The sequence below is a fragment of the Schistocerca piceifrons genome, chromosome 6 (genome assembly GCF_021461385.2).
Source record: "Schistocerca piceifrons isolate TAMUIC-IGC-003096 chromosome 6, iqSchPice1.1, whole genome shotgun sequence".
NCBI classification, from domain to species: Eukaryota; Metazoa; Arthropoda; class Insecta; order Orthoptera; family Acrididae; genus Schistocerca; species Schistocerca piceifrons.
Genome location: NC_060143.1, coordinates 545,249,478 through 545,270,299, shown reverse-complemented (window position 1 = coordinate 545,270,299; position 20,822 = coordinate 545,249,478). Strand labels below are relative to the sequence as shown.

Here is a 20,822-nt window from a genome sequence, read left to right as displayed (position 1 = left end):
GGAACCCAAAGAACCCTTACAAATCAACATAAATACCCCAATAAAAACCAAACCTAACAAACTAGACCCTCCAACTTTCCAAGAAGTAGAAGAAATTCGTAAAGAACAAAAAAATTATAAGGCATGTGGAGAAGATCAGGTTTTTGTTGAAATGTGGAAATATGCAAGTGACACAGTCAAGACCTCCTTACACATGGCTCTAACAAAAATTTGGGTAACAGAACAATTTCCCGAACATTGGACCACAGCTATCATCCACCCACTACACAAAAAGGGAGATAAGAGCAACTCAGACAACTACAGAGGAATCTCTCTCCTAGATTGCACATATAAAATTCTATCCAAGATCCTATATGAGAGAATCAAGGAGCAATTAGAACAGGAGTTAGGGGAATATCAGGGAGGTTTCAGACCATGGAGAAGCTGTGCAGAGCAGATAATTAGTTTTAAATTGATTATGGCATACTACAAGAAACTGAACAAACCTCTGGCAATAACATTTGTAGATTTTAAGAAGGCATATGACTGTCTCCACAGACCTTCAGTATTAAAAATTTTAAGAAATCTAGGACTCTATCCAAAACTAATTAAAATAATACAACTCACTCTAACCAACACCAAATCAAAAGTGAAGTTTAGAGGAGAAATATCGGAACCATTCCTCATAAAAACAGGCTTAAGACAAGGTGACTGCCTATCACCATTACTTTTCAACTGTGCACTGGAATACATAATGAGAGAATGGTACAAGGACAATCCAAAGAGGATAAGAATTGGAAGTGCAAAAGATGATATTAGCTTAAACTGCTTGGGATTCGCTGATGATCTTGCTCTCCTAGCCAACACCGTTCAAGAATCCAGGCAACAAGTGAAATCACTACAAGAAATAGCAGAGAAAGTAGGCCTTAGAATATCATTTGAAAAAAACGGAGATTATGCTAACCGATCCACCACTTGCAAACAAAATTACAATAGAACAGGAAATCAAAATTGTTGATAAATTTAAATATTTAGGCGAAATAATTACATACAATCTAAATGAGAAGCCATCATGGCAAAATAGAATAAAAAAAACTGAACTATGCAAATTACATTATCAAAACTACATACAACAAAAAAAGCCTATCTATAGATGCAAAATTAAAACACTATAAAACAGTTACACAACCAGAAATAACGTATGCAGCTGAAACTATCTTCAAAATAACTAATACAGCAGAAATTGACAGAATACTAAAAATAGAAAGAAGAATAATTAGGACATGTATAAATAAACAGTATAAATAAATGGACATTGGAGAATAGCATCAAATGAAATAGTATATAAGAAAATAGAACCAGTCATGAGCACAATCAGGAAGAAACGCATCTCATTCTTTGGACATCTGATGAGAACTCCAGAAAACAGAATTAGTAAAAAAATAATACAAAAATTGTGGAATAGCAAGAGCGACATTAAATGGATCACAGAAATTAAGGAAGATATAAAAGAACTTCAAATTACAGTAGATGACCTAAAAAACAAGACAGAGAAAACAGAATACTGCAAGACCCGAAAACCAGACTACAAATGAAAATCAATAAAAGGATTACAGGAAGAGTTGTCTCAGATGAAGAAAGAAAGAAAATATCTGAAAGAATGAAGAAATATTGGGCAGACAGAAGAGCAAAACACCTTTCATATAAGAATAGCCTCTAATAATTATATTACATAAATATATTAAGTTATTGTCGAACCAAATTGTATCCATGTGTAACAACTTGTTTAGAACTTTGTATTTTTGACTGCAGTGGTCCAATGAAGGCCATAAAATAAATAATAATAATAATAATAATGCCTTTTTTTAAGACAGTCTCCACTCCTTCTGATCTGATCATGTAAGCATAGAAAAGATGTGGAATGATTTCAAAGAGATAGTATCAATGCCACTTGAGATATATATATACCACATAAATTGATAAGTGATGGTACTGATCTCCCATGGTACACAAAATGGGTCAGATCACTGTTGCATAAGCAACGAGAAAAGCATTCCAAATTTAAAAGAATGCAAAATCCCCAAGATTGGCAAAGTTTTGCAGAAGTTTGAAATATAGTGCATACTTCAGTACGAGCTTTTAATCATTTCCGCAATGAAACTGTCTCGGAATTTGGCAGAAAACCCAAAGAGATTCTGGTCATACATAAAGCACACCAGTGGCAAGATGCAATCAATGCCTTCACTGTGCGGTAACAACGGTGAAGTCACTGATGACAGTGCCACTAAAGCAGAGTTATTAAACATGGTTTTCCGAAACTCCTTTACCAAAGAAGATGAAGTAAATATTCCTGAATTCCAATCAAGAACAACTGTGAAGATGGGAAACATTGAAGTAGATATCCTCGGTGTAGCAAAGCAGCTTAAATCACTTAATAAAGGCAAGGCCTCCGGTCCAGATTGTTTACCAGTCAGTGTCCTTTCAGAGGATACTGATACAATAGCTCCATATTTAGCAGTTCCATACCTAAAGACTGGAAAATTGCGCTCAAGTCACACCAATACCCAAAAAGAGAAATAGGAATAATACACTGAATTACAGGCCCATATCACTAACGCCAATTTGCAGTAGGGTTTTGGAACATATACTGTGTTCAAACATTATGAATTACCTTGAAGAAAACGATTTATGGACACATAGTCAGCACAGATTCAGAAAACATCATTCTCGTGAAATGCACGTAGCTCTTTATACTCATGAAGTAATGAGTATGTCAAATTGATTGCATATTTTTAGATTTCCAGAAGGCTTTTGACACCGTTCCTCACAAGTGTCTTCTAACCAAACTGGGCGTCTATGGAACATCGCCTCAGTTGTGCAACTGGATTCATGATTCCCTGTCAGAAAGGTCACAGTTCGTAGTAATAGACGGAAAGTCATCGAGTAAAACAGAAGTAGTAACCGGTGTTCCCCAAGAAAGTGTTATAGGCCCTCTATCGTTCCTGATCTATGAGATAGGAGACCATCTGAGTAGCCCTATTAGATTGTATGCAGATGATGCTGTCATTTACCGTCTTTTAAAGTCATCAGATTACCAAAACGAATTGCAAAATGATTTAGGTAAACTGTATGCTGCAAAAAGTGGCAGTTGATCTTGAATAAAGAAAAGTTTGAAGTTATTCGCATGAGCACTAAAAGAAATCCGCTAATTTTCGATTACGTGATAAGTCACACAAATCTTAAGGCTGTAAATTCAACTTAATGGATTACAATTACAAATATCCTAAATTGGAACTACCACATAGATAATGTTGCAGGTAGAGCAAACCAAAGACTGTGATTCATTGGCAAAACACACAGAAGGTGCAGCAGGTCTTTTAAAGAGGCTGCTTACACCACACTTGGCCGCCCTATTCTGGAGTATTGCTGTGTGGTGTGGGATCCGCATCAGGTGGGACTGACAGATCATCATCATCAATTAAGACCGATTATGCCTTTCAGCGTTCAGTCTGGAGCATAGTCCCCCTTATAAAATTCCTCCATGATCCCCTATTCAGTGCTAGCATTGGTGCCTCTTCTGATGTTAAACCTATTACTTCAAAATCATTCTTAACCGAATCCATGTACCTTCTCCTTGGTCTGCCCCAACTCCTCCTACCCTCTACCGCTGAACCCGTGAGTCTCTTGGGTAACCTTGCTTCTCCCATGCGTGTGACATGACTCCACCATTGAAGCCTGTTCTCCCTGACTGCTACATCTATGGAGTTCATTCCCAGTTTTTCTTTGATTTCCTCATTGTGCACACCTTCCTGCCATTGTTCCCATCTACTAGTACCTGCAATCATCCTAGCTACTTTCATATCCGTAACCTCAACCTTATTGATAAGGTAACCTGAATCCACCCAGCTTTCGCTCCCATACAACAAAGTTGGTCGAAAGATTGAATGGTGCACAGATAACTTAGTCTTGGTACTGACTTCCTTCTTGCAGAAGAGAGTAGATCGTAGCTGAGCGCTCGCTGCATTAGCTTTGCTACACCTCGCTTCCAGTTCTTTCACTATGTTGCCATCCTGTGAGAATATGCATCCTAAGTACTTGAAACCGTCCACCTGTTCTAACTTTGTTCCTCCTATTTGGCACTCAATCCATTTATATCTCTTTCCCACTGACATTACTTTTGTTTTGGAGATGCTAATCTTCATACCATAGTCCTTACATTTCTGATCTAGGTCTGAAATATTACTTTGCAAACTTTCAGTAGAATCTGCCATCACAACTAAGTCATTCGCATATGCGAGACTGCTTATTTTGTGTTCACCTATCTTAATCTCACCCAGCTAGTCTATTGTTTTCAACATATGATCCATAAATAATATGAACAACAGTGGAGACAGGTTGCAGCCTTGTCTTACCCCTGAAACTACTCTGAACCATGGACTCAATTTACCGTCAACTCTAACTGCTGCCTGACTATGTATGTAAAGAGCTTTAATTCCTTGCAGAAGTTTGCTCCTATTCCATAATCACATAGAAGAGACAATAACTTCCTCCTAGGAACCCGGTCATATGCCTTTTCTAGATCTGTAAAACATAGATACAATTCCCTGTTCCACTCGTAACACTTCTCCATTATTTGCCGTAAGCTAAAGATCTGGTTCTGACAACCTCTAAGAGGCCTAAACCCACACTGATTTTCATCCAATTTGTCCTCAACTAATACTCGCACTTTCCTTTCAACAATACCTGAGAAGATTTTACCCACAACGCTAATCAAAGAGATACCTCTGTAGTTGTTACAATCTTTTCTGTTTCCATGTTTAAAGATTGGTGTGATTACTGCTTTCTTCCAATCTGATGGAACCTGTCCCGACTCCCACGCCATTTCAATTATCCTGTGTAGCCATTTAAGACCTGACATTCCACTGTATTTGATGAGTTCCGACTGTCCAAAATACTTGTCATTTCCTTCTTACCTCCCTTTCGAAGACTGCTAATTACACTCCAGAATGGTTTTCCAGCAGCTTGACCCAAGGTCTCCAACCTGTTTCCAAAGTCTTCCCAAGATTTCTTCTTGGATGCTGTAATTATCTGTTTGGCTTTGTTTCTTTCATCAACATAACTTTCTCTGTCTACCTGAGTTCTAGTATGTACCCATTTTTGATGTGCCTTCTTTTTCCTTTTACAGGCTGCCTTGACTGTGTCATGCCACCAAGCTGTTTGCTTCATCCTACCTTTATACACTACTGTTCCAAGACATTTTTTGGCCACTTCTAGTACTGTGTCTCTGTACCTTGTACATTCCTTTTCCAGTGACTGCAATTGACTACATTCAACTAACTGGTACCTTTCTGAGATCACTGTTATGTACTTGTGTCTGATTTCCTTATCCTGAAGTTTCTCCACTCTTATCCTCCTACACATGGACCTGACTTCCTGCACTTTCGGCCTCACAATACCAATTTCACTGCAGATTAAATAGTGATCAGTGTCATCAAAGAATCCCCTGAATTCACGTGTGTCCCTCACAGCCTTCCTGAATTCCTGATCTGTTATTATATAGTCAATGACAGATCTGGTATTCCTGCCTTCCCAAGTATACTGGTGAATGTTCTTATGTTTAAAAAAGGGAGTTTGTGATTACTAAGCCCATACTGGCACAGAAATCCAAGAGTTGTTTCCCGTTCCTGTTGGCCTCCATATCCTCTCCAAATTTACCCATAACCTTTTCATACCCTTCTGTTCGATTTGCAATCCTGGCATTAAAATCACCCATGAGCAGAACACTGTCCTTACTCTAACAACTACATCACTGAGTGAGTCATAAAAACTATCCATCTTATCTTGATCTGTCCCTTCACAATGCGAATATACTGACACAATCCTAATTTTCTTGCTAGACACTGTCGAATCTATCCACATCAGTTGTTCGTTTACATACTTTATTGCAACTACACTGGGTTCCATTTCTTTCCTGATGAAAAGCCCTGCACCCCATTGTGCTATTCCTGCTTGTATTCTCCCACTTTCTCTTCTTTCTCACCCCCTTACCGGAATGTCACTAACAGCTAAAACAGCCAACCCCATCTTACTTGCAGCCTCTGCCAACTCTGCCTTCTTCCCAGAGTAGCCCCCATTGATATTAATAGCTCCCCATCTCGTTACCATTCGTTTGCCGAGTCATATCTTAGGAGTCCCTGGTTTGTCAATTAGAGGTGGGACTCCGTCACCTCAAAAGGTCCGAGGCGTTTTGCTCTGATTGTTGCCAGCATCATATTTATAGTACCAGGGAAGCAGGTTGCTAGCCTTACTTGCCCCAGGTCCCATTGAGTTTAACCCTAACGGTTGAGGGACTAACCGGTGGATTTGGTAGTCTTTGCCATCTGAGCACAAAGGTGGCCACAACTCGGAATATGTCTGAGATGCCCAGCCATATTCCAAAGTAACTGGTATCCCGACTGTCAGGACCACTTACTTGGCCACTCATACGTTGCCCGTGGTTCATGAACTAGGACATGATACCAGGAACCCACACCATGACTGACAGATGATATCGAAAAAGTTCAAAGAAGGGTAGCTCGTTTTGTACTATCCCAAAATAGGGGAAATAGTGCCACAGGCATGATACATGAATTGGAGTGGCAATCATTAAAACAAAGGTGTTTTTCATTGCGACGAGATCTTCTTATGAAATTTCAGTCACCAGTTTTCTCCTCCGATTGCGAAAACATTGTTGCCACCCACCTACATAGGGGGAAATGATCATTGTGATAAAGTAAGAGGAATCAGGGCTCACACAAAAAAATTTAAGTGCTCATTTTTCCCGCGTGCCATTTCAGAGTGGAATGGTAGAGAGACAGCTTGAAGGTGGTTCAGTGAACCCTCTGCGAGGCACTTTATTGTGAAAAGCAGAGTAATCACATATAGATGTAGATGTGGGCTGTCGACCGCGTTTTACTTTTTGTCTGTCGCAGCAATATGGAGAAAGACATGTAATCTTTAGTTTGGGACTTCTGCTGTGTGTACAGCATATTTTGTGGACCTTTCTCCAAGAGGAACCCCTTGTTCTTAGCTGTCTTTGGTCCCATCGATTAGGCTTAACATTTAGTTGCTTTTAACTTCTTTTTCATATTAGTGTTGTAAGGGGGCTTATGATCTCAGTTGTTTCTGACCCTTTTGGGGGGGGGGGGACATTTTGCCAGCTAATTTTGACAAAAGTATAAAGAAGACATATATCTGTTGACAACTTTCCGTCCAAGATGACTTGCTGTGTCGTCCTACCAAAAAGTCCTCTCTCCAGTCACAAAGTTTGATAATAAGTGTAGGTATGGTACGGAGTCAAATACTTTTCGAAAATCAAGAAGTGTAACATCTACTTTACTGCCTTGGTCCAAATATTTCAGTATGTCCTGTCAAAAGTGCGAGTTGGGTTTCACCTGATGAATGTTTTCAGAGTACATTTTGATTAGCATGAAGGAGGTCATTCTGTTCGAGATTTCTCATTATGTTGGAGCTCAGAATATGATCTAACATTCTAAAATAAATCAGTGTTTAGAATGTTGGACAATAATTTTGTGGCTCACTTTGCCTACGTTTCTTGGAAACTGGTGTGACCTGCACTTTCTTCCAACTAAGTGACAGTTTTTTGTTCGAGGGATCTTCAATAGATTATAGTTAGCAGAGGAGCTAACTCAGCCGCAAATCTCAGTATATAAAAGGCAATGTCCTGGATGACTTACTTTTCATTGTCCAGCGCAAATAGCTAAGGATAGAAACTTGAAATTTGGAGGTGTGGGTCTTATACTGATAGGTGTCATTTAAGAAAGAAGTTTCCGAAATTCCATCCCTAAGAGGGTGAAATATAGGGGATGAACAATTTTTTTGAAAACTGTCACTATCAAGGCAATTTTGAAGCTAGACCTACAGAAATTGCTATTTGGTTTCTTGGTAAGAAATAAATACGTGTTTCAGTCTTTTTGGAAATCCAACTGCTATGGGGGTGACATAGGGATGAAAGTTTTTATGGAAATATTTCATTCTGCAAGCATATTTGAAGCTAAATCTGTGCAAATTTGTATTTGGCTTCCCTATTACAAATTTAAAAAAAAATGTATGTCACTGTTTTTGGAAATTCAACCCCTAAGGCAGTGCAATAGGGGACGAAAATTTTCAAGAAAATATTTTGTTACATTAAAAAATTTTAAAGCTAAATTTATGAAAATTTGTAGTTCAGTTCTTGGTTAGATACAAAGAAATATTAGTTAGGGTATGAAAGTTGCTACAGAAATCTCTCCACAAGAATGCAGAAGGCATGATTAACAAAAACTTTGGACTTCAGCTGCCAGAACTGCTTTTTGGTCAGAACTATGTTCAGAAAAGACCATACTTATATGGCCTTAATTAGCGTAAAAAGCTAAGAAGTTGCTCCAATTTGTGAACAACATAAAAATTCGATTAAATAAAAACAAAAAAACTCTGCAGGTCATACAGCATACATGAGCAAAGCAGTGGGCACTAAGCTAGTTCGGTACACAATGTACAGGGATTCCATTGGTCCCTGAAGCTTTGTTCAGTTTTAATGATTTCATTTATTTCTCAACACCACTGACAATAACACTTACTTCACTCATCTTTTCAGTGGTATGAGGATTAAGGTGGGGCAATACTCCTGGGTTTTTGTTTGTAAAGGAACATTTGAAAATGGAGGTAAACATTTCAACTTTTATTTTGCTACTGTCAATTTCTGTTCCTGTCTCATTCGCTAGGGACTGGACACTAACTTGGGTGCCACTAACAGCCTTTACATATGACCAGACTCTCTTTAGGCTTTGTGAAAGATCATTTGAAAATAGTAGTCAGTGAAGGCATCATGCATCGCCGACTTGACAGCCAAACACATTTCATTTAGCATTTCTCTACGTAAAGTCCTATGCTTTGTTTTACACCTATTACACAATCTCTGTTTCTGTAGAAGTTTCTTTACAGTGATTGTATACCATGGAGGGTCCCCCCTCCCTTTTATGAACTGTTCTACTGTGCACTTACCTATCCGGTGCATGGTCAGCTTTTCTTTTTTTAAAACTGGGTCCATAGTTTCTCTACACACTGCTGTCCTGTTGTAAAAGTTTCAAGTTCTTCATTGAGCTATGACACTACTGCTGCTTGTGTCGAGTGTGTTGAACATATATATCTTCCAACTTGTTTTACTTGCCCTTTGTACTTTGGTAGTCATTGGTGCCACAACCACCTCATTCATGGTCAATGGTACCAGTTTCAATGTGGACATCCTCATAGAGATCTGGTCTATTTGTTGCCATTATACCTAATATTTTTCCATCACGATTGGAGCCTGAACTGTGTGTTCTAAGTAGTTTCCAGGGAAGGAATTTAGTAATGTTTCTCAGGATGTCTTGTTAGAGCCACCATTAACAAAACTGATTCTTCCAGTTGATTAATTATTGAAGTTGCCACCAGTGATTACAGTTTGAACAGGGAGCCTATGTACAAGTGAACTGAAGTTTTCTCTAAACTTTTCAGTTACCTCTAAACTTTTCAGTTACATCAAGAGGTGGTCTGTAGAAGAAACCAATTATAATTATATACCCACTGATACTGAATCTTAACCAAAAAATCTCGCATGCAGCTCCAATTTTTATCTCGATGGATTTGAGTCTCGTCTACTGTGACAAATATGCCACCTCCATTTCCCCATTTGCCTGTCCTTTTGATATATATTTAAATTTCCCCCACAAATCTCACTAGTGTCGGCTTCATGTTTTAACTAGCTTTCTGTACCTAGTACTACGGGAGCTTCACTGCTTCTCATGAGCACTTCAAATTCTGGCATCTCATTGCAAGTGCTTCGGCAGTTTACTATTTTAATACTCTCACTTGTGGGAGTCATTTCTTGCGATTTTACATTGATGTTTCTGGGTTTCCTACTGCTATTGTTATCTGGACTGGATGGATTGCTGCCCAATCCAAAAAACCTTTCTGTGCACCCCGCATACTGTACACTACCTGTGTAGCAGCCTCTAACGTGTAGTGCACAGCTGACCCTACAGTTCTCAACACTATGGTGCAAGTCCAAGAAGGCACAGAACCCTCAATCCTTCCACTCAACTCCGAACCAGGGGCCTCTGCCAGGGACTTTATTGTGAATAGCAGAGTAATCATGTAGACGTATTTATGGGGGCAATGCTGTAAATTGTGAGCTTCTCAACCTCTTCTGCCAGATGCAGGTATTATTCAAGTCCAGAGTCCAGAAGACTGACATCATTCATTTCAAAGTGCACCACAATCTGCAGTTGGCTGCACCCTATTCCCTCAGTGGCTGCTAGGATAGCCTCTTCAACTTGTTGCATGAGGCCCCCAGGTATACACACTGCGTGCACCTGGTGTTCCTTCTTCTGCCCTACACTAAGGGGTACCATTATTTGTTATATGTTTGAATTGCCAATGATTACGAGACCTTTACCCTTTTATTGGTAGTTCCTAACTATTTTGAAGGTGTAATCCAGTATCGGTGTTTCTGTACTTCTATCTGTTCAAAAGCCACGCTGATTATTATTCAGTAGACTGCGGCCACTTAAGTATGTGGTGATTCATTGTCTCATTAATTTGTCAGTTACTTTAGAGAATATTGAGAGGAGTAAAAAGGATTAATAATTTTCAACTTTATGCTTGGTACCACTTTACGACAAAGGTATCACTTTCGATATTTGCAGTGGGAGGGGGGAGGGGTCAGTCTCCCAGCGAAAAACTAATAATATGAGCTGAGGGTTTTGTAATCTGTGAAGCAGTATGAATCATCAGCTGTTTATGATTCACTTGTATAACATAACAGTTTGTAGATTTTCTGAAGTTGTTTTGGATGTCTTCACTATATTTCATTTTGATCCTATAACATATTTGGATTTCTTTACTTTTATTGTGTTTTAAAATAGTTTGTACACCATTAATAAGTTATTTTGTACCATTTATATTTTTTGCTTGCTTGCTTGTAGGATTAGTTTAAAGGCAGACTTCGGTAGAGGAAATAAATAGGAACTCCAAAACTATATACAAATGATGATACACAAGTTAAAACTATATATTTATATTCTTTCATTTATTTTATGTTTTAGTGTGAAGATTGCCAGCACAAACACGTGGAAAGTGTTGGCAGAAATTCCAAGACCAAAAGTTTCCAATATCACCTTCTCACCAAAAGGGACATACATCATGACTTGGGAGCAGTACATGGGTAACAAATTACGTCCTTCCTTTCTTCAACTTTTTTGAAAAATCTTTACTTTTAATAAAGGCCATCTAGATATAAAGTTGAAATTTTTATCAATGTGTATTGTTCAACTAAATCAAACTTCGGGTTTGAATATCAACAATATAAGGAAAAGATAGGTTGCTGCTCACTGTAAAGATGACAAATTCAGTTGCAGACAGGCACAACAAAAAGACACTTACACATTAGCTTTTGGACAATGCCTTCTACAGAAAAGTAAATAAATACACACATTCCTTCATACAAGCGAGCACACCTCATGCACACCTGACCGCGATCTCTGGCAGCTCAGACTGGCATTCCAGTCTGATCTGCCGGAGATGGTGGTCATGCATGAGTGAGATGTGCCTGTTTGTGTGAAGGTGTGTGTGTGTGTGTGTGTGTGTGTGTGTGTGTGTGTGTGTGTGTGTGTGTGTGTGTGATTTTTTTTAAAAAACTGGAAAGGTTTGATTTTATACAACAATAAAATGTGCAGAAGAATAGAAGGTTTTATTGTGAAATATTCTGCATTGAATTTTAATTGGGTGCAGATTTACATCAAAATTAATTCCAGACGTTACCTCAGTTTATGGGCAACGAGTGCTGTGCAATATGTTCATTCCAAGAATTTTGTCTTCGACGTGCTGCAGTCTTTAATAGTTACGATGGTGGAGTGTGCTCTTGTTGTCTGAAATATTATCAGAATGATTGCATCCGTATTTATGTCTGTGCAATAGGCACTATAAGAAACTCCTCTGCATGTATTACAGGATAGCTGCAGTTTATGAATGAATTAGATGAGATTTACAAACAAACTGAAAAAATAAAGTAGACACGGGATAAACTGTGTGCTTTCAAATGTTCTGCTGAGGTATTATTTCCATTCTAATGGAGAAGGATCCAATAGCTCAGCGGAATACCCTAAGCACACCATTAATTAATCAGGCCTAATAAACCTGAGAGATTTCATTAGACAAGGGTAGCTATTAAAATAATGGATACACGATGTGTTCATAAGCTGATAATGCCAATGAAAGCTGCATTAAATAAGGTAGTGTATATTTTGTGTGTTTATGGAAATGATTGGACATAGGTACAGCAGTGGCACATCGTTGGTGGATGAGATTTTTTCTTTATTTTCAGCATTTAGTTGCTTGACCATGTAGCCACCTATAATGTATCCACATTAAAAGTTATCAGTTTTGAGTGTTACCTATGTACAGAGACGGTCATGTAGTAATAACAATATTATAGCCGTTACAGAAAAGAAAAAAATGCATTTCATTTACCAGTAAAAGGCGTAAGTTACACAAATTTGTTGTTAAATTCTTTATAGATGGTGTCAAGTAATATTGATATGACTAAAGGTTATATTTACTTTACAGAAAACTGTGTGCAATTAAGGAATTAAATGAATGTTTAAAAAGCCTTCAGCAAGTTGTTGATATTTTCAGGTGAGAAAATGCTAATCAGAGAAATAAAAGCTGTGAGTTACAAACATTGGTTTCAAATAGTATTCAAAGCAGTTTACAAGCTACAAAAGTGATACGGAAAACAACAAATGATATGATATACTAATATGCAGAAGTGTTTACAGTGTGCTAGTGAAGAAAAATAGCCAAAAGTGTGTAAACAATTCAGGCATTCTTCCCAGTGGAAATAACAGCCAAAAGTGTGTAAACAATTCAAACACTCTTCCTTGCTCTCTTCGAACGCCTAACAAAGTGATTAAATACATGCTTCACTTTTGACAGAATTCATTGTATAAAACTAATCTCTTATGCACAAGCAGGTATAGTGTTTTATTGGAAAGCAGCAGTGACTTCATAAACATTTAAAGTGAACATTTCAGCCCGTGTGAAAGTCAATATAAAATGGAAGTAAAGTCAGCAGCAATAAAAAAGAAAAGTCTAGGGAAGGCAACATGCTGTTTCTAGCGGACAACCTCAAAAGAAAGTTGGATAGCATTTTACAGGCCATTAATATGAACTTTTGTGCAACCGGCGTTGTGAAATCCGGCACGAAAATGAAAAACGTTATTGAAGACCTCTCAAAACATAAGAATGTACTGAAGGATAGTGACTTTGTTGTTTATGTGATTGGTGCAAACAATGAAGCCAAAAATTGTATAACAGGTTTGAAGAATTTTTTAGGCATGAACAAGATGAAAACACTGTTGTTGCGATGATACCTCATAGACATGACCTGATTTTTAATTCATGTGTTAACAAAGAGATCCTTAAAACCAATGTTAAAAATCACACAACTATACTCTACTTCGCAAAATGAAATGTAATAGATATTAGTAGACTAGAGAAAACTCAGCACACTGAACATGAGAAACTTGTGTGTCAAAAGATAAACATAATTGTACATGAAATTTGTGAATGCAACAGTCTCATTTTAAAAGACAGTCTTTCTGTGCATGTTAGTATACCTCATTTTTAAGGGAAAACTACATTACAAGGGAAGGAAGGGTAAAAACCACATTAAGAGAAAACTGCAGCAGACTAATTCATTTAGACAATGGTGCCGTTTTAGATCATCCAGTGAAAATAAATGATTGTGTAAGACATGGTGAAATCAAAATACCTTACTGTACCAAAGTTCTCTTTCTTCGTGTAAATGTACAATCTCTTAGAGGTAAAGTCAGTGATCAACAATACTGGCTTGATAAAATTAACTGCGGTGTTTTGTGTATCAGTGAACACTTGGTGAGTGAGTCTGAAATAGACCTGTGTGTTCCTCATGTACACTTGCTAGTTACTATCTACTGCAGAAAAAGCGTGCCACTTGGTTGGGTCTCAATCTACATTAAAAGTAATTTTACATTGCTCAATCATAGACCTTAGCAGAATATGCCTTGAAGACATATTTGAAGTAGCTGGTATGCTAATGCACACACAAATTGTAATACTTACTTACTTTCTGTGTCCGGAACTAGACTTCAGAATTCCAAAAATCAGCAGCCAATATGGCCTTGTCCTTTGGCTCCAATAAGTCATTCATTGTGCAGGGCTGGTCTAAATATGGACAGATAGGCAGGTGTTGAGGATCCTGGACAGAACCACACAGACAGAGTTATGTTCTCATTCTCTTTTAGGAAACCCCATTGCTGCAGGTTTGTCTTGCACGTTGGCACTTCTACCCTCGTGCGGTTTAGGGTTCTCCAGACTGTGTATGATAGGTCTCCACCAGGCACCAGTTCTTCTTTTACATCTTTATTGGGGTTTCTCAGGTCGATTTCCCACCTTTTCACACGATTCTCTGCAGCCGACCCTTCCAGGGCTGGGGTACGTGACAGGAATCTCTTCCTCGAACAAAGCCGTCAGTCAGCAGGCTGGTGTCCATATAAAGGGTGACGCATGTCCTTTTCTTGCTTGGTTTTTTCGGCTTCGGCAGCAATGTCATGTCGTATGTTGGGCGGTGCGATCCCCATGATTAAGTACATCTTGTGCACTGGGGTTGGCCTCGCATCCGGTAACAATCCGTGCCATTTCATTCACCTCGACATCAACTTTTCTCGCATGTGTTGATGCAGACCATACTGGAGCGGCGTATTCTGTGGCGGACACACTGAGCGCAAGGGCTGAAGTTCTCAGGACTTTTGGGTTTGCACCCCAGGATATGCTGGTTAGTTTCCTGATGATATTGTTTCTAATTGAGACTTTTTCCCTTGTGGCATTACAATGATGTTTATAGGTCAGTGTGCGGTCCAACGTGACACCAAGGTATTTGGGCATTTTACAGTGCTTGAGACATTCACCTCCATATTACATTTAATTCACGATTTGCCTCCGTGTTCTTTAAATGAAATGCACAGACCTGCGTCTTGGAAGGGTTCGGCCTTAGGTGGTTTGCCTCATAATACTGGGAGAGAGAGCTTCCAAGGTACTGGTTAATTTCTCATCTACATCCGTAAAATTGTTACCTTGGGCTGCAACTGCAGTGTCGTCAGCATACATAAATTGGCGCGTGATGTTTGGCACTGGTTGGTCATTTGAATATATATTATACAGAGCTGGGGCGAGGACGCTTCCCTGAGGTAGGCCATTCCTCTGATTTCTCCACCTGCTCTTCTTGCCCTGGAGACAGACGAAAAATCTATTATGCAGGAAAGTACTTATCAGTGATGTTAAATGGTAATCTCTGCTGGTTTACAGTATCACATGCAGCTGAAAGGTCTATGAATGCCACTCCCGTGATCTCTTTCCTCTCAAACCCATCCTCGATATGTTGGGTCAGTTTCAGGACTTGACCGCAGCATGATTTGCCTGGTCGGAAACCTGCCTGCTGTGGGATGATCTGTTGTTCCAAGATGCTTTCTATGCGACTTAGCGGCAGGCGTCCCAAGATCTTAAAACAGTGACATAAAAGAGACACAGGTCGGAAGTTTTTTGGATCATCAGAGTCCTTTCCTGGTTTCAGAAGTGCAACCACTCAGGCTTTCCTCCACATATTTGGAATATGGAGCCTTTCTACACATGTGTTTTATCAAATCTAGCAGCCACTGTAGGGTATTACTTCCAAAACTTTTAATTTGCTCGACTCTTTAAGTTCATAGATACCAGGAGCTCTGTTAATCTTCAAGCTAGAAATGGCTGCAGTAAGTTCTGACATTGTAAATGGTGCCTTGAGGTGATGGTTTTCCTCTGCCGGATCATGTGCTAATGGTTCCTGGTACTTTCTTCCGTGGGTTTTGCCATTCAGAAGGAGTGTAGTGGCGACTTAGTGTGCCGTGCCGTTAGTAAATTTATCATTTGACTTTGTGGCGTCACCGTTAAGGTTCTTTATCAGTTTCCAAGCCTGCCTACTGTTCACTTTCGTGTCCAGGTTCTCCACGAGGTCACACCATTTGGCTTTGCAGTTCTCATCTATGACTGACATGAGTTCATCGCCTGCTAGAAGTATCTCATCATCAAATGGGTTGTTATTGAAGAGCTTCTGGTATCTTTCCAGTAGTGGTTTTGCGTCCTCAGACAGTCTCATAATATACGGTGTTTTGCATCCTTGTGGTATTGTTTTCCTAGACACCTTGTGAACGAGTTTGACAAGAGTCGTACATCTCAGGTTGTGGGGGGATTTTTGTTATTTCTACATCAATGAGCTCTCTATTTTCCTTCCAGTTGGCCTTTTTAAAAGTGAACCTTCTTTTGAAAGGAACTTGTTCAGGCTTAGCAACTGCATTGACCGTGCAAATTATGGGCCGATGCTGCGTATGGGGAATTGGCTCCCCAATCAGTTTTCCACATTGGCCAGCGAGTTTCTTGCTAACAAAGATGTTACCGGGATTGTACCTTTTCTTCCATCTGCCACTATTAAAGGAGCTTGGCAGTTTCGGGTCATACATGAGCAGTAGATTGTGTACCTCAGCCCAGGTCTTCAGTTCCACTCTGCTGCTGTTAGTTTCTTTATAGCCCCATGTAATGCTCTGACAGTTGAAATTGCCCAATACAAAATTAAAGTCTTGGTAACTGAAATTGCCAGGCTCAGTGAAGACAAAACCTGATTCTGGGGGCTTGTACACAGTGGTAATGTTATACTGCTGAGTTCAAATGGTTAATATCTCAATGTCTTGCCTGTCAGTCAGTGATGCAGAAGTGACTCTAATTCCTGGCCTGGCGAAGATGGCACTACCGTACCGTTTATGTGGTCTCTCCAAGATCATCTTCATTCCATCTATTTTGGGTGTGGGTCTTGTACTGCCCCGATGAGTTTCTTGAATCAGGAGGAAGTCACATTGATATTCATTACACAGGTCACATAATAAAACTTCTTTGTCTTTCGATATTCCTTCAATGTTTATCGACATTGTCACAAGTGGCCTTAGAAAAGACCGTTTGGGTGGGGTCTTATTGGTCTTCATTTTCTCAGAAGTCCGTTCCGATTGTTGTAGGATTAGCCACTGATAGATTAACGTTGCCTAGGGTGCGCTTGATTGCGGTTCTCGTTATCTTGCTGTCGCAATCTTCAGGGAGGTTTCTTCATTGCACCCCACAAATTGTAATTGTCTCATTTTATTGAACTCCTGGCTCTGATGTGATTGTATTTATAGAGAAACTTGGTACTTTAATATTGCAGTTGACCAAATATAAACAGCATAAATTTATAATTGTAGATGATGATAAATGTAATTAGTAATGTACGCAGAGACTCTCTTGAATATGATGTCATAGAATAGGAATGCCAGATCACGCAGGGCTGTGGCTTCAAATTAAAAATTCAGCTAAAGAAAATAGATTGCTCTCATAATGGATAATAACAAAAGATTTTGTCAAATGCTTTTCCATTTTCTTGACTGAGATTAAGTGCATAGTAGAAAAGATGTGCCCCACTATAACCAAAAGATATCATACTGATATTACTCATAAGCAGCATCATACCAACAACTGGTACACTCCACAACCTAAAAAAACTTAGGATACTGCTATGAATTGTGAAAGATAAGTTTCATAAAAATGACTGAAAAGAAAAATTACATAAACATGAGAAAACCCTACAGATCCAAAATAAAAAATGCTAGGCCCAGTGTAAATGATGAGTATATTTTAAATTCCAAAAATAATTGTAAAGCAGCTTGGAACTCATTAAAAGGGAAATTAATAGTATCAATAAAGAAAACAGTATCCCTATTGACTGTGATACACTTAGTGAATATTTTTTTGAATAGTGCCAGCACTACCACTCCACTCAATAATTCTACATTAGGTGCAGAATCCCTGCCAACTCATGCAAAACATACAAGTGAGAAATTTATTTGAACCCAATCACTTTAAATGACGTTTATAAATCGCTATGTAAACTGAGCAATTTTAAAACAGAAGACTATTTTGCACTCCGTAGTTTCTTCACAAAGTGTATAGCAAAGGAAATCAAAATACCACTTCTCGCACTGTTTGACATAGTACTAGATGAAGGAATTTTCCCAGAATACTTCAAGCTCACGGTTACATTACCTATGTATAAAAAAGGTGATAAAACCTCCTAAGTAATTACAGACTCGTTTCAAAAGTACCAATCATACCCAGGATAATAGAAAATTGTATTCATAAATAGATATACATATAATAGAGGGAAACATTCCACGTGGGAAAAATATATCTAAAAACACAGATGATGTGACTTACCGAACGAAAGTGCTGGCAGGTCGATAGACACACAAACAAACAAACACAAACATACACATGAAATTCAAGCTTTCGCAACCAATGTTTGCCTCATCAGGAAAGAGGGAAGGAGAGGGAAAGACGCAAGGATGTAGGTTTTAAGGGAGAGGGTAAGGAATCATTCCAATCCCGGGAGCGGAAAGACTTACCTTAGGGGGAAAAAAGGACAGGTATACACTCGCACACACACACACACACATATATCCATCCGCACATACACAGACACAGACACAAGCAGACATTGTCTGTGTATGTGCAGATGGATGTGCGTGTGCGTGTGCGTGCGCGCGCGAGTGTATAACTGTCCTTTTTTCCCCCTCCTAAGGTAAGTCTTTCCGCTCCCGGGATTGGAATGACTCCGTACCCTCTCCTTTAAAACGCACATCCTTGCGTCTTTCCCTCTCCTTCCCTCTTTCCTGATGAGGCAAGAGTTTGTTGCGAAAGCTTGAATTTCGTGTGTATGTTTGTGTTTGTTTGTGTGTCTATCGACCTGCCAGCACTTTCGTTCGGTAAGTCACATCATCTGTGTTTTTAGATATAAATAGATATACAGGTATTTTGAAAGCAACAAAATTTTAAATGATCAACAATTCAGATGCAGGTCTCACATATCTACTGTAAAAGCATTTGAAGCTTGAATGAATAATGTTTGAGGGGGATCAAAAAAAGCCTATCTATGTCTGAAACACATACTGACCTAACAAAGCATTTGACTCTGTGTCACAAGGCATAAGCATCAATATGTTACAGTATTGTGGCATAGAAGATAAATCATGCAGTTTATTCAAATCTTATTTAAGCAGTAGGTTACACCTTGTTTATGCGTATAAGCAGAGATCAGCAATACTGAGGAATACCCCAAGGCTCTGTTCTTGGACCTTTCCTTTCTGTTCTCTGCATTAATCACTTTTCAAGTTAGGTGACATGTAAAAACATACTACATGCTGCTGATATGACGTTAATAACAACAGCTGAGAATTTACAAAGTGTACTACCTAACAACAGAGAAATAATGCAGATAACTAACTATTTGAGTCAGGCCAATCAGCTGTGCATAAACCAAACAAAAACATAAGAAATAATTTTTAATCAAAAGATAACCAAAAATTAAAATAAAACAGTAAAACTATTCGGACTGTTCATAGGCCAAAAACCATCTGTGCAGCACGCTAGCTCATGTCCTTTTTATGTATAAATTAAGGAACAGTATGAGCAAACAGTTCTAGCTCCACTCATATTTTGCTCTCTTCATTTGTCATCTGTATTATGGAATATTGCTCTGGGGCAATACCCCAGGAACTACACGTGTTTTCAGATGGCAGGAGATGACAATCAAGTATGTAGTAGGATTATCAGCAAATAGTCCTGTAGAAACCCCTTTAAATGTCTTGGCATAATGACATTACCTAGTCCATAATAACTATAAATACTTGAGCATAAAATTTTTCAATAAGCTGCCATACTCAGCTTGTACAGTGCCATGTAAGAACATATTACACGCAATGAATTCTATTCAGTTGAAGAATTCCTAGAAACTAAACATTATAATATGTGTTTTTCCTTTTTATTTTCTGTACATGTAATTGATTATTGTATAAAACTTGACACCGAAGCCAGTTTTATGAAAAATACTGAAAGGTGAATGAAAATATTCTATTCTATTCTACATGTATGCACAACAATGTGTGTGTCCATTCTGCCTTCTGTTGTGCTGAGTACTTAATTATTTCTCCAGGTGATTCCTTTCTTCATTTCAGTTCTTGCTGATACTGACACCTCGGAGTGGCTGTATTCACATGTGGTCTTGTATTGGAGGTCTTCTCTGGCTCTCCCCTATTCCAGAATGCCCTTTCTAGCATATGTACAGCAAAAAAAAAAAAAAAAAAAAAAAAAAAAAAAAAAAAAAAAAGGCAGCTCCTTGAAGTTTTTGCAGTATCCAAATTTTCCAGTGACTGATAATATGGAGGATTGCATACAGCAGTTTATAAATGCTGCCACCTCCTGTTCTGTTTGCAATAGAGTGGTAATCCAGTGGCTTCTTTGTACCCCATAACACTGAACTGCTTCAGTGTTTGATCTAAAGCTGTAAGGCTTCCTTTTCAGGAAATCCTGAGGGTATGTGGTTCACATCTCCCGCTCCACGCATATAAAGAAATGCATCAGTCAGCCCCAGTCCCTGCAAACGTTTTACGAATGATAATTATTAAGTTACATATATGCTAAAGTTGCATAAAACATTCTTAACTCCATTTGCCTGATACACCAATGAGTAGTCATGATTGTAGGGTGTATTTCTATTTGATATTTGTTTGTTGTTATTTTCTCTTTGCTAGAGCAAGCCTAACAAAGACCTACAGCATACTTTGCGTACCTTCAGCTATACTGTCAGACATGACAGAACGTATGACCTACATTTAATT

General features: G+C 38.7%; 1 protein-coding gene across 1 annotated transcript in view; it reads left to right on the top strand.

The window, feature by feature from the left end:
* LOC124802523 (eukaryotic translation initiation factor 2A) overlaps positions 1–20,822 on the top strand; it is a 160,442-nt gene that overhangs the window by 26,767 nt on the left and 112,853 nt on the right. The window contains exon 3 of the mRNA XM_047263368.1: positions 11,103–11,221. Within this exon, the coding sequence (XP_047119324.1) occupies positions 11,103–11,221 (119 nt within the window). The remainder of the gene's footprint in view (positions 1–11,102; positions 11,222–20,822) is intronic.